This window comes from Hyla sarda, chromosome 12, assembly GCF_029499605.1.
Source record: "Hyla sarda isolate aHylSar1 chromosome 12, aHylSar1.hap1, whole genome shotgun sequence".
NCBI classification, from domain to species: domain Eukaryota; kingdom Metazoa; phylum Chordata; class Amphibia; order Anura; family Hylidae; genus Hyla; species Hyla sarda.
The window spans coordinates 44,161,444-44,175,546 of record NC_079200.1 but is presented as its reverse complement, the minus strand read 5'-3'; the positions used below and the strand labels follow the sequence as shown (position 1 = coordinate 44,175,546).

Below are 14,103 nucleotides of genomic sequence, written 5' to 3'. Positions count from 1 at the left end.
ATGCGTGTAGTGAGTTTTGGAGGCGGAGCCGTGACGCGCGGCAAAGCAAAGCATTAAAGAAATTCTTTAGCATCTCTGTTATATTTTTTTCAGATGGTCTGATAGGTCTGTGCTCAATTTTGTAAACTGGGCTCAAGGTCGCCCGGGTCGCATTACTAGAGAGAAGAAGTGTGTATACACAATGGCAAACCGTGGTGAGTAAGATTGTAAAGTTAAGGAGATGGCACTGTATTAGTATAGAATATTGCGTATTACGTGTTATGCTAACATGTTCATTGCTATACTGAAAACTAATCTATGGGAATATAGAGCTAGGTGGCCAAGGAAATCTAGGCATCATTCTCTAAGGCACATGTATTATAGAAAGGTTTCTGTTAAAAATTAAATGTCAATAATTGTCATAATTTGTAAAGTATGTGACATAATAGTAGTATATGCACCAAATCCAACATGCTTTTAAAGGGGTTAGCCAGGAAAAACTTTATATACACACATATATATATATATATATATATATATATATATATATATATATATATAAATATAAACTGGCTCCAGAAAGTTAAACAGATTTGTAAATTACTTCTATTGAAAAATCTTAATGCTTTCAGTACTTATGAGCTGCTGAAGTTGAGTTGTTCTTTTCTGTCTAAGTGCTCTCTGATGACACGTGTCTCGGGAACCACCCAGTTTAGAAGCAGATCCCCATAGCAAACCTTCTTCTACTCTGTGCAGTTCCCGAGACAAGCAGAGACGTCAGCAGAGAGCACTGTTGTCAGACAGAAAACAACTCAACTTCAGCAGCTGATAATTATTAAAAGGATTAAGATTTTTTTTATAGAAGTAATTTACAAATTTGTTTCACTTTCTGGAGCCAGTTGATATAAAAAAAAAAAGTTTATTCCTGGAATACTCCTTTTTAAATATTTTCATGCAGCAGGTCATTGCATTCTGTATGCCAACCGCATGCAATGGTATACGCTGTAAAAGATTTGAACATTCATATATTTTTACATATTGGTATAGGTATAAAATTGTACTGCAAAAAAAATTTCCAACATATTACTGACACACGGAATTATGTTTTTGAAACAGAATGGGGCGATCAGAAATGCATCACTGCGCTGCCCTATATCTGTAAAAGGATCAACGGATCCACAACTACACCGCCCACCCTACCACCTCTACCATCTCCCAATGCTGGCGGATGCCATAAGGGTTGGTTGCCATTCATGAACAAGGTGAGTTACAGTAGATGTGAAGCCACTTCTCTCCATCTGTGTCTGTCCATATAGTGGTGGCCATAATGGTTGTCTAATTCTAAAGCAGTGGTTTGAAAGTGTGGCCCTCCAGATGTTTCAAAACTTAACTCCCAGCATGCCCGGACAGCCAACGGCTGTCCGGGCATGCTGGGTGTTGAAGTTTTGCAACATCTGGAGGGCCTCAGTTTGAGACCACTCCTCTAGACTGATAAAATTAAGTACTGAGTAGAACTTTTAACAAGATGACCATATTGAAAGGCACACATCTCTTGTCATTACATATAGTGTAGTCTTGTGTTACTATATGCTAAGAGTCCCATCTCAAGGCATTATTGCTATGCTCATTGCAGTGTTTTGGGATACGAGCAGACAGTAAGGTTGATATCAAGACGTGGCAACAAGCTCGAGATTCCTGCAAAATCCTTTCAGCAGAAATTGCCACAATCGACAACTACTTGGAACAAGGTAAATATCCCTTTGCTTGACAAGCAAGAATATTAAAGGGGTACTCCCGTGGAAAAATTTTTTTTTTTTTAAATCAACTGGTGCCGGAAAGTTAAACAGATTTGTAAATCACTTCTATTAAAAAATCTTAATCCTTCCAGTACTTTTTAGGGGCTGTATACTACAGAGAAATCCAAAAAAGAAATGCATTTCCTCTGATGTCATGACCACAGTGCTCTCTGCTGACCTCTGCTGTCCATTTTAGGAACTGTCCAGAGCAGGAAAAAATCCCCATAGCAAACATATGCTGCTCTGGACAGTTCCTAAAATGGACAGCAGAGGTCAGCAGAGAGCACTTTGGTCATGACATCTGAGCAAATGCATTTCTTTTTTGGATTTCTCTTTAGTATACGGCCCCTAAAAAGTACTGGAAGAATTAAGATTCTTTAATAGAAGTGATTTACAAATCTGTTTAACTTTCTGGCACCAGTTGATTTAAAAAAAAAAGTTTTCCACGGGAGTACCCCTTTAAATGAGTTGTGTTCCAATGAATAGGACCCCTGAATTGGCCTTTTCTGATGTATTTTTCCTTCACTTCAGCTTTTATTACATCTATTCTTCCAAATATTACCACTGACCTTTGGATTGGTCTTCATAATGGTCGACAGAGGTTCCAGTGGGAGGAGGGCCAGCCACTGTCCTATGTGAACTGGGCTCCAGGTGCCCCATCCAGACAGAGTGCATCTAATGGGAAGATGGTGAGTACTACCTTCTTTTCTATGGCATCTAGAGCTGATAACTATAAATTATTGTCTTACTCCATGAAAAGACCTCAATAGGGTCCTTTCACACATACTCAATCCGCCGTGGATTTTATGCTGCAGATTTAATCAAATTAAATAAATAGCTCCTAAAATCTACAGTGGGTTAAGTACACGTGAGTGTACGCTTAGAGGAATAGTACGGCGAAAATTTACTTATCCCCTATCCACAGGATATGGGACAAGTAGCTGATTGTGGAGGGTCCGACCGCTAGGGCCCCTCTGCGATCTCCAGGATGGGACCCCGGCGCTCTCAGTAAGGGGCGGGTGTCGTCTACCGGCACACGCTCCATTCATTGCTATGGGAGTGCCAATGATGCCCGAGAGTTGTACTCGGGTCTTTTCAGCACTCCCATAGAAATGAATGGAGCACGTGCCAGCTGCAGCATGCCGGGTCCCATGCCAGTGATTACGGGGGGCCCCATAAGTTAATTTTCACTGGAGATCTCCTTTTAAGTTTTTCCATCATTAAAAGTGATGGCATTAAGATGGCCATACAACTTAAATAGCTGTCAGACAAAGGGAGAGGAGGAGAAAATGTCACCGGCAGACACCTCTGGTGGTGGCTTGTCTATAGGGAAAACAAAGGATCGGGCATTGAAATGTAACATTCTTTGCTTTTCTGACATCATCTGTTAGGGAAAAGTAAGGCGCCCCCCCATACATATTAGACTGTACAACTTTGTGTAAATGGCCTTTACTAGGGCACACCATAACTTTCAGATATGTAGGGGTTTTACTACTGAGACCCCCACCAATCTTTAGAATGGATAAACAATGTGACCAAAGTTAGGAACAGATTCAAATGGAATGGGAATGCAGTCCAATACACTTGAGTAGAGCTGGGCTATAAAAGCTGAAGAAGTCTTTTAGAGGGTCCCAGAAGACAGACCCCAAAGTTTTCTGACCTATCCAGGTGATATGTTACAGTATAATCTTATAAGATGGGAATACTACTTTAGCTGTGATAAGTTATATTGGGATAAGAAGTTGGCATACCATTTGTACATGTGATAATAGAGAGCTCCCTAATATGTTTGCTATGTGTTTTATGTGTAGATTAGCTGTGCTGCCGTATGGCATGGTTCTCCACCACAGTTCACCGGACGTTGGGAAGACAAACTCTGCCTGGAAAAATTTGGCTACATCTGTCAAATAAACAAAGGTTTGAGCTATTATTGATTCATCAATGACTTGAAGCATAGGCCTCATGCTGTGTGTAACATATTCCTCTCTTTGCAGTGGCTGCCATGAGCCCTCCCTCAGAGCCTTTTCCATTTCCACCTGGCTCCACTCTGCGCTACAGAAACAACTCTTACCTGATTCTTCAAAAACCTATGACTTGGTCTGAAGCCCGTCTCCTGTGTGAATCTCGTAATGCCACCCTAGCCAGTATTGTTGATCCGTATCAGCAGGCCTATCTGACCTTGGCTGCCACTGGACAGAAGACGCCTCTATGGATTGGGCTTTCCAATGAAGATGTAAATAGAAATGTTTCAAAGTTTTATGTTGCTTTTGCATTTAAAGCAAGAATCCATGCTACATACTTTACTTCCTGTTTTTGTCCTTGACCTAGACCCCCCCCCTCTCCCCATGCTCATTTTCTGTGCAACATTTGTTACTCATTACGACTCAAGTTTTTTCCTTACATTGTATATTTCCATTTTAACACCATGAGAATTTTTTTCATAGATCTTGAAAGGTATCAAAACTCCATTGCCTGATCTTTAAATCTTTGACATCCTTAAAGGGGTACTCCCCTGCTCAGCGTTTGGAACAAACTGTTCCGAATGCTGGAGCCATAGCCCCGCCCCCTCATGACATCCTTCCCCCTCAATTCAAGTCTATGGGAGGGGGCGTGACAGCCGTCACGCCCCCTCCCATAGACTTGCATTGAGGGGGCAGGGCGTGGCATTTTGAGGGGGCAAGGCTATGACATAACAAGCTCCCGGCGCCGGCTCCAGCATTCGGAACAGTTTGTTCCAAACACTGAGCAGCGGAGTACCCCTTTAAACCGTTTTTTAGGACTTCAATATTGATACCTTTTCCTTAGGATAAGCCATCGATATTAGATCTTGGGGTTCTAACTTTCAGCACCCCCTTTGTTCATCTGATTAAGGGTGCCATGGCTCCCATGCAAATATTGCAGTCTTCTTGCCTGACATAGATCTACATTTGGTTGCAGCTGTATCTGGTGTTGCTGTTGTCTCATTGAAATAAAAGAGACGAGCTGCAATGTAAGAGAGCTGTGCCTGGTAAGTAGAATCCATAGCAATCACACAAGTGCCACATCCTAGTCCAATCAGCTGATTTTTGGGATTGCCAGGAGTCGGATCTTCACCCATCTGATATTGATGGCCTATCCTAAGGATATAAAAATCCCAGAAAATGAATTTGAATAATATAATTCTGGTTGTTGTAGCTTACGGCATACAGTTTTAGTACTGTTGTTGATGTACAAATTTTATACAGCACAATACTTTTGTCTATTGGTGGCTGCAGGTAGCCATTTAAAGGGAAACTGACACCGTGTTCACCCACACTAAACCCAATACACAGGGTTCTAGTGAGGGTGAACCGGATTACAATGAGGTATAAATTACTGGATCTATGGTCCGGTTCGGGAGATACAGGGTGTATTAGCTGGCATTGCTAACAGGTTACTGGAATCCAGGTAATTTATACCGCATTTGAATCCAGTTCACCATCACTATAACCCAGTGTATTGGGTTTAGTGTGGGTGAACCCGCTCAGTTTCCCTTTAACAATGTCTATGCAGGGCATTTGGGTAAACCATATAAGCATTTATTCAATATATATCAAGACCTTGTAATAAGTCTCCTGATGGTTATTTTAGGGTAGTCGAACATACTCATGGCTCACAAATGATGGGTTGTCATACACCAACTGGAGAGATGGGGATCCTCAGTACCTGAGTAGCTGTGTGTATATGGATGAGCAGGGAACATGGAGCCCAGCAGATTGTGATCACAAATTGCCTGGGGCTGTCTGCAGTTATAATACTCGTAAGTCTTATTTATGTATTTGGTGTTTTTATTGTTACCTTTCTTTCTATCTTTCTTCCTATAAAGGAGCCAGGGGAGGGGCAATAATGTAAGATACTGAATTATTTCAATCCTCACAATCTTTATACCTTGTTCTTTTTGGACAGCATCATCCAAACCTCACAAATGGAGCTTGAATACCTCTTGTCCTAATGCAGTAGGTGCCTCTGATTGGATCCCATTCCGTGACTACTGCTACTCCTTCCACATGGAGGTTAGTGTTGGACAGAAGGATGCAGCCAAGAGGTGCCAGAAAGGTAATTTACTATTTACACTTTCAGGCTTTAAAGTTTGTGAAAAACACATATATAAACCAGCACCCGCAACAGTTACATCTTGGGATATCTTTATGTATATATATTATTTCCAGATCTGTACTTTTAAATCCTAGGAGGTAGAGTCCTTTCAGCCCTAGCAATAAACTTGTAGGCACTCCATGTGCTTTTGTATGGTAAGGTACTTTATTATGGAGATTTTCGTGCTTAGCTGCAAGGCTTCAAGGACAGAATACCTCTGTAATACTCTCAGCATCCCATAAAGTATGTTTCTCTCTTTTTGTTAAAATCTATGTTTGGTGTCCTCATTTGTTTGCTGTAAAAAATCAATCAAATCCAGTAGATTTTGGCGGATATCCTTGCATAGCATTGTTAGAGTGGTGCAGTAATGTGCTAAAGTACTGCTTGTTATCTTGCAGTTGGTGGCGAGGTGCTGAGCATTGTTGATGAGACTGAAAACTTATTCGTATGGGAGCACCTGCAGACATATGAGAGTCAGGCAAAGGGAGCCTGGCTTGGCATGTCCTTCAGCATCAGAGGTTTGAATCTATTAAAGTATTATATTCGGAGAATGGATGGAAGGAAACATACATTTTAGATCAGAGAAGGGAAAAGTCATTTCTATGTGTCTTCATATTAGGATAGTTCCAGTTATAACTGCAAACTAGCTAACAAACATTAGTTAGAGTTCCTGTCACCAAATAAACTTTTCTAAATTAACTCAGGCTATGTTCCATAACTACTCCTAACACAGCTCCCACCCTTTAAAAAGCTCTGTATATTACCTTTTATTCTTGCTCACATAGTGCAATCTCCCAGCAGGAGAAAGTAGGTGTTTCCCAGCTGGCATGACATCACGGAAGCCTGCTGGGGGACCACTGCCGCCCTCACATCGTTGCAGTGCTGTGATGAATTGAAGACCTCAAACTCTTTGCATCTTTCAGTGAGGCTCTTTGCATCTTTCAGTGAGGCTCTTTGCATCTTTCAGTGAGGCTCTGTGCAGCTTTCAGTGAGGCTCTGTGCAGCGTTCAGTGAGGCTCTGTGCAGCTTTCAGTGAGGCTCTGTGCAGCTTTCAATCAAGCTCAGTGCAGAGAAACACTTCCTGAGTTTGGTCTCCTGCCAGGCTAGGAGGAGACCAAACTCACTGTATTAGTTGTGGTAAGGAACAGAACAGAGCCTCCCAGTGGCTGTTTTTTCTATTACATTTTAAACATATTTATGTTGATAATTTTAAAAGCAAGTGAATGGGAAAGTGTCTGCTAAATACACAAGGAACACTATATATTAAAAGTTTTGTTTGGTGACAGGTACACTTTAAACGTGTGTGTATATCTCATCTTCTATTGCAGAAAGTTCCCTTGTATGGAATGATAACACTCCGGTAAATTACTCCAACTGGGGGCAACAAGACTCAGGACCCAGCCTATTGAGCCCGAACTCTTGCTACTGGATTGAAGGCAGCAATGGAGTGTGGAGTCTGGGCTCTTGCACCAACATTAGTAAAGGAGTAATTTGCAAACTGTCTAGAGGTAAGCTTTGTGCTTCAGAATTTAACTGGCTGCACAGGCCTGTCCGATAGAGCTATGTAGGTAGCTGCTTCTGACCATCAGTTGGTTATCAATGGAAACAGACTTATTGTAATTATTGATAAAGATTGTAGATATCAACTATTATCCTTTCAAGAATAGGAAATGACTACAGTGCAGCGTCCCCACCAGCGCATTAAGGGCTATTCAACAGCCTAAAGATCACGTTACAAGGCTCCACTGCGAACATGCACTGCACATGAACAATTGCTGGATTGTTTGTGCCGCCCTTTGCCGCAATAACACAGGGAGATGTGCAGCTGACTGCCAATTAATTTTAGAAAGGTTGAAACGACCCAATCAGCCCTCAAATAAATGTTTGCTCTTTTGTTGGCTAATCGCCTATTCAGGCAATAATAACCCAGTGTAATAGAACCTTAAAGGGGTACTCCGGTGGAAAACAAATGTTTTCAAATCAACTGGTGCCAGAAAGTTAAACAGATTTGTAAACTACTTCTATATAAGTTCTTTCCAGTCAGACCACAGTGCTCTTTCCTGACAATTCTGTTCGTGTCGGGAACTATTCCGAGTAGAAGCAAATACCCTTAGCAAACGGAGACTGGAAAGAACTACACAACTTCCTCTGGAGCATACAGCAGCTGATAAATATTGGAAGGCTTAAGATTTTTAAATAGAAGTAATTTACAAATCTGTTTAACTTTCTGGAACCAGTTGATTTTAAAACTCCCCCTCGGAGTACCCCTAATCTCATCCCCTATCCATAGGATGGGTGATAAGATGTCTGATTGCGGGGGGATGTTCCGGCCACTGAGGACAGGAGTGGCACTGTTTTTGGAAGAAAGCAGCTATCTTTTTCAAACCCTTAGAGGGGTACTCAACTGGAAAACTTTTTATTTATTTATTTTAAATTAACAGAAAGTTAAACAGATTTGTTAATGACTTCTATTCAAAAATCTTAATCCTTCCAGTACTTATCAGCAGGTGTATACTACAGAGGAAGTTCCTTTCTTTCTGAACTTCCTTTCTGCCTGACCACAGTGCTCTGCGCTGACACCTCTGTTCATTTTAGGAACTGTCCAGAGTAGGAGCAAATCCCCATAGCAAACATATCCTGCTCTGGACAGTTCCTAAAATGGACAGAGGTGTCAGCAGAGAGCACTGTGGTCAGACAGAAAGGAAATTCAAAAAGAAAAGAACTTCCTCTGCAGTACAGCAGCTGATAAGAAATGGAAAGATTAAGATTTTTTAATAGAAGAAATTTACAAATCTGTTTAACTTTCTGGCACCAGTTGATAAAAAAAAAAAAAACAAGAGCATGTTTTCCAGTGGAGTACCCCTTTAACAACCACATTAAGACGGTTTGGTTGGTTTTGAAACTAGATTTTGAAATATCAAATTTTTCCCACAATTGGTATTTATCATCCATCCACAGCATAGGTGGTAACTATGGTAACTACATAACAGTTGACCCTCACCACCATTAAAATAAGCTGTTTGTGCAGTGAGAAGGAACCCTACCTACAGTGAATGGTGGGGTCTGGGCAGTCATTTAACATCTATCCAATGTATTGGTGATAAATGTCCAATGTGAAAGACACCTGACCTCAGGAACCTCATCTATTAGAATGAGCATATAGAACAGCAGCAAAAAGTCTCTCTCTCTCTCTCTCTCTCTCTCTCTTTGCATCCCTTTCTCCTTCTCTCTCTCTCTCTCTCTCTCTCTTTGCATCCCTTTCTCATTGTCTCTCTCTCTATTTGCATCCCTTTCTCATTCTCTCTCTCTCTATTTGCATCCCTTTCTCATTCTCTCTCTCTCTATTTGCATCCCTTTCTCATTCTCTCTCTCTCTCTCTCTTTGCATCCCCTTCTCATTCTCTTTCTCTCTCTCTGCATCCCTTTCTCATTCTCTCTCTCCCCCCCTCTCTCTCTCTCTCTCTTTCCCTCTCTCTCTCCCCCCTCTCTCTCTCTCTCTCCCTCTCCCTTTCTCGTTCTCTCTCTCTCTCTCACTTCTGTGCATGACACAAACCGCTCATTGATTCCAGTGAGAGCTGTGCAATGCTTCATTTACCCTGCAGTTACAAAGGAATTGAAGACTTGCTTTAGGTTTCCCTGCCGATTACTACAGATCAATGGGGAACACATCGGTGGGATACCCTATTATAAGATCATTTATGAATGATTCCTCTAAGAAAAATGGATTATCCGATAATGAGAGCCTAGGATATAGTTGTGAAGCAAATCTTTTAAGCAGTGTTATACATGGTGCAAATGCTTTTATGTATAATAACCATTGACATAGTTTGTGCAATGTCTAATCTTCATTTAAGAAATATTTAAGCAGAAAATAATCCTTCTTTTTTGTATTACTTTTTAGTGGAAGAAACGAAACTGGACAGATCTGGTAGGTAACACTTGGTTGGGGGAATCTAGCCTTTCAGTTAGGTGAACTATAGAAAATCTCTCTCTCTCTCTCTCCCTCCCTCTCTCCCCCTCCCCATCCCCCACTCTCTCTCTCCCCCCCTCTCTCTCTCTCCCTCCCCTCTCTCCCTCATTCCCTCCCTCCCCCCTCTCCCTCATTCCCTCCCTCCCCCCTCTCCCTCCTTCCCTCCCTCCCCCTTTCTCCCTCCTTCCCTCCCTCCCCCTCTCTCTCCCTCCTTCCCTCCCTCCCCCTCTCTCCCTCCTTCCCTCCCTCCCCCTCTCTCTCCCTCCCCCTCTCTCTCCCTCCCCCTCTCTCTCTCCCTCTCTCCCTCCCCCTCTCTCTCTCCCTCCCTCTCTCTCCCTCCCCCTCTCCCTCCCCATCTCTCTCCCTCCCTCTCTTTCTCTCTCCCTCTCCCTCCCACTTTCTCTCTCCCTCCCTCTTTCTCATTCTCTCCCTCCCCCCCTCTCTCTCTCCCTCTCTCTCTCTCCCTCCCCCTCTCCCTCCCCATCCCTCTCCCTCCCCATCTCTCTCTCTCCCTCCCCCTCTCTCTCCCCCCTCTCTCTCCCTCTCCCTCCCCCCTCTCTCTCCCTCTCCCTCCCCCCTCTCTCTCCCTCCCCATCTCTCTCTCTCTCCCTCCCCCTCCCTCTCTTTCTCTCTCCCTCTCCCTCCCTCTTTCTCTCTCCCTCCCCCTTTCTCATTCTCTCCCTCCCCCTCTCTCTCTCCCTCCCCCTCTCTCTCTCCCTCCCCCTCTCTCTCCCTCCCCCTCTCTCTCTCCCTCCCCCCCTCTCTCTCCCTCCCCCTCTCTCTCTCCCTCCCCCCCTCTCTCTCCCTCCCCCCCTCTCTCTCCCTCCCCCTCTCCTTCCCCATCCCTCTCTCTCTCCCTCCCCCTCCCTCTCTCTCTCTCTCTATGATCCGACTTGTCATCTTTCATTTTCTTCTCCATCCCGCTCAGACCGCCATGACAAATTATTATTTTTCTTTTTAAAGTAACTTTTACTTCACCATTAGAGTTTACTTAAAAATCAATAATTTGGTTGCAACCATTAAAGGGGTTAACCAAACGTTCAAAATTGATGGAATAGGCTATAATATTAGATCTGGACTCCTCTTTGAAGGGACTGGGGCACTCGTGAGCATTGCAGCCTCTTCAGTGTTTACCTTTTCTCATACTATTTGTAGCATTCAACCACTTGTGAAGAGGACAACACTGGAGTACCTTGCTCTGCTGCTACAAACTGCTCAATTTCATTATTAATATTTTAAAGGAAATAAAAACTTCTTTTGACATGTCATAGAAGTATGTCTAAAGTTTTGGTCTGTCAGGGTCTGGGTGTTAAGACCTTTACCGATTGCTAGAACAAGAGAGGAGAGGTGCTCAGTTAACAGCTTCCCTCCTCAGAGATAGGCAGAGAAGCAATTAGGTGAGCACTTATCCCGGCTCGTTCTAACAATCGTAGGGGGGGTCTCAGCACCTAGACACCGAAGGGGGGGTCTCAGCACCTAGACACCGAAGGGGGGGTCTCAGCACCTAGACACCGAAGGGGGGGTCTCAGCACCTAGACACCAAACGGTCAAAACTTTTGACTTGTCTCTGTGACATTTCATGTCATGAAAGAGGCCATTCTAGTAAAAAGTACTTGTGCTTGTGACTTTTTTCCAGAAAGGGCACCATTCTTGTCTATGGGATCTGGCTGCTATTGCAGATTTAACCTCTCTTACAAGAATGGGACTGAGCTGCAATACCACAGCCAGTCTTATCAACAAGAGCAGCGCCTTCCACTTCTAAGGTTCTGCAGACCCTTTTAAAGAGTGCCTATCATTTTTACAACCTTCTGATGTGTCATCGTGATCAGTAGGTGTCTTGGTGCTGAGACCCCCCTCCCCCTCCACTGATCATAAGAACCAGAAGTACTCAGCTGATCTGTGCCCCTTTATTTATGCTTACTTGGAAGAGTGTAGTGAGCAGTGTATAGGATTTTCTATGAATGCGTACACTGCATGCTTTGCTTTCTGTGAAGAGCTATGAAGAAATGAAGGGGCGCAGCAACTAGCTGAGCATTCATCAGTGGGAGTCTCAGCACACGGACTGCCCCTGATTACTATGTTATGTCAGAAGTTTGTTAAAGTGATAGCTACTTTTTAACCATGGCCAGTCTTTATGAATCTCGGCTATTGATTATTGAACAAGGTTACAGTAGAATCATGCAGTAAATCCAAACATCTAACTAGTTTTCTATCCTCCCAGTTCTCCCACAGCACAGCACGGCAGTGGCGGTTGTAGTGTTATCCACCTTCGCATTGTGTATCTTAATCGTAGTCATCATCTACCTGTACCGCCGCAGGAAGCTGGCCGCTCAACAAGGAGCTTTTGAGAGTGCTAGATACAGCCGCACCAATACCGGCCCAGAGGGATCCATCGAGAAAAACATTCTGGTGTCAGATATGGAAATGAATGAACAACAAGATTAGTGAAAAGGGGTTCCAGTTAACCGAAGAAAAAAAATCACAGCAGGGGTTGAGTGGACCAAGACTTTTCATTCTTGTGACCACCTTATGATGGAGGTGGCGTTTGATAACACAGAGGGTGCAGGATGCCTCTTTCTAAAATTGAATGTGTACACTGTCAGTGTTATTTGGGGGCTGTCGTACATTGCTGAGCAATGTATGGAGAGGTACTCCGACATAAAGAAGCCATAATTGTGGGCAATACCCCGTACCCTGAAAATAGCCTCCCTATACCACCCCACATAAGAGAAAACATGGGAAATCTAGCAATCTGGCTCAAGATGCGTTCACTCTTAGAAGCAAAGACAATGAATAGAGGGTATGGGGGGGGGGGGGGTTTGTCAGATTGGCAGTGTACATTTGTACTGTAAGCTTATGACCAAAATGGCTATTTCAGAAAGACGTATGTTTCCCTATTAGCATTTACGCTGTAAATTCTGTGCATTTCTTATCCTTTGTTTACTCTTCCTGTGACCTTTAGTAAGTAGCTTATTCTTTCTAGTATCTTAGCCTTTTGTAAAATACGGACCAAAAATGTGCCTCTGCTTGACCGAAAGGTTTATACTGCACTTTGTTGGCAATTGTATTAAATTGCACATATAAGCTAAGAGTGAACGCACCTTGATAAGACCTCATGTCACAAACCACCATAAATAATATTAAAGCTGAGGTTTGGAATATGTAAGATATATTCTCTCTGCTGTGGTGCCGTGGCAGGAGAGAGGACCTGCCCAATATCTTTATCTCCCATTAATGTGCCAATATCTGGGCATCTTCTGGAACAAAGGAGCAACATAATCCAGGACTCCCATATGCAAGAGCACTGTGTGCTAAACTGTGGGGAGGAGGGAGGCTTTAGACATAAGAGGACTTTATATGTATGCCCGTATGTCCAGAGCTGGCATATAGGTATGTGGCCAATGACAATAAACGTGAACGCAATTACTTGTAATTTTATCTCTTCTTTGGGTGGATGAAATTCTACACTTTTGTTTTTGGTTTGGTCAGCAATGTTACTCACTGCTTTACAACATTGTTGTCTCCTCTTGGCAGACAGTGCGTCATTGCAGATTACCATAAATTACCACATAAACATGCACATAGCTGAATTGACTGTTTTTATAACATTCTATCTTTTTACTCTACACTGGCTTAGCTGAATGTCCTGTCAACATAACTGGTAATACTTAGACTAAGTTACCACTGACCCATTACTAAGAGGGATAACCAGTTGAGGATAAACTAATCTTCAATGATTATCAGCTTGGCTCATTAAGGGCTATTGACATGTGGCACATTTTATTCATACTTTTCTGCCACTGCACCATGTATGTAAATGAGGTTTGCATAAATCAATCCACGTACACGTGAAGAAACAACCCCTTTCATATTAATGGAATGGATATTCAGTCACTAACATTTCTGCATCAAATCTGCTGCGTGTGATCATATCCTAAAATTAAGTATTCAGGTGTCAACTATAAATATTGCAAATATGGCACATATTTTACTTACAAGATCTTCATCAGAAATCTGAGGCCCTACACTTCATACCCTGATTTAAGCTAATATAAGTAGCATGCTACTTATTGTTATGGACTTTTCCATTGCAGGTCAAAACCCAATTAACCAGCATGGTGTGCCACTTGGCGTTGGATTTGAAGTGAAACTCGGCATGCATAGTCTTAGCAGGGCTGGTGCAAGGTTTTTTGCCACCCTAGGCAAAAGCTGATTTTGACACCCCCTTGACCACGCCCATTATCTC

General features: G+C 42.8%; 1 protein-coding gene across 2 annotated transcripts in view; it reads left to right on the top strand.

Moving 5' to 3' along the window:
- The window catches only part of MRC2 (mannose receptor C type 2), an 80,307-nt gene extending 67,017 nt beyond the window's left edge, over positions 1–13,290 (top strand). For both annotated transcript variants that reach the window (XM_056548143.1, XM_056548142.1), the window contains exons 19-30: positions 94–194; positions 1,096–1,241; positions 1,613–1,727; positions 2,307–2,464; positions 3,587–3,692; positions 3,770–4,008; positions 5,385–5,553; positions 5,700–5,849; positions 6,287–6,406; positions 7,217–7,396; positions 9,789–9,815; positions 12,079–13,290. In XM_056548143.1, coding sequence (XP_056404118.1) covers positions 94–194; positions 1,096–1,241; positions 1,613–1,727; positions 2,307–2,464; positions 3,587–3,692; positions 3,770–4,008; positions 5,385–5,553; positions 5,700–5,849; positions 6,287–6,406; positions 7,217–7,396; positions 9,789–9,815; positions 12,079–12,302 — 1,735 coding nt within the window. In that variant the 3' untranslated portion in view covers positions 12,303–13,290. The remainder of the gene's footprint in view (positions 1–93; positions 195–1,095; positions 1,242–1,612; positions 1,728–2,306; positions 2,465–3,586; positions 3,693–3,769; positions 4,009–5,384; positions 5,554–5,699; positions 5,850–6,286; positions 6,407–7,216; positions 7,397–9,788; positions 9,816–12,078) is intronic.
- The last annotated feature ends 813 nt before the right edge of the window (positions 13,291–14,103 follow it).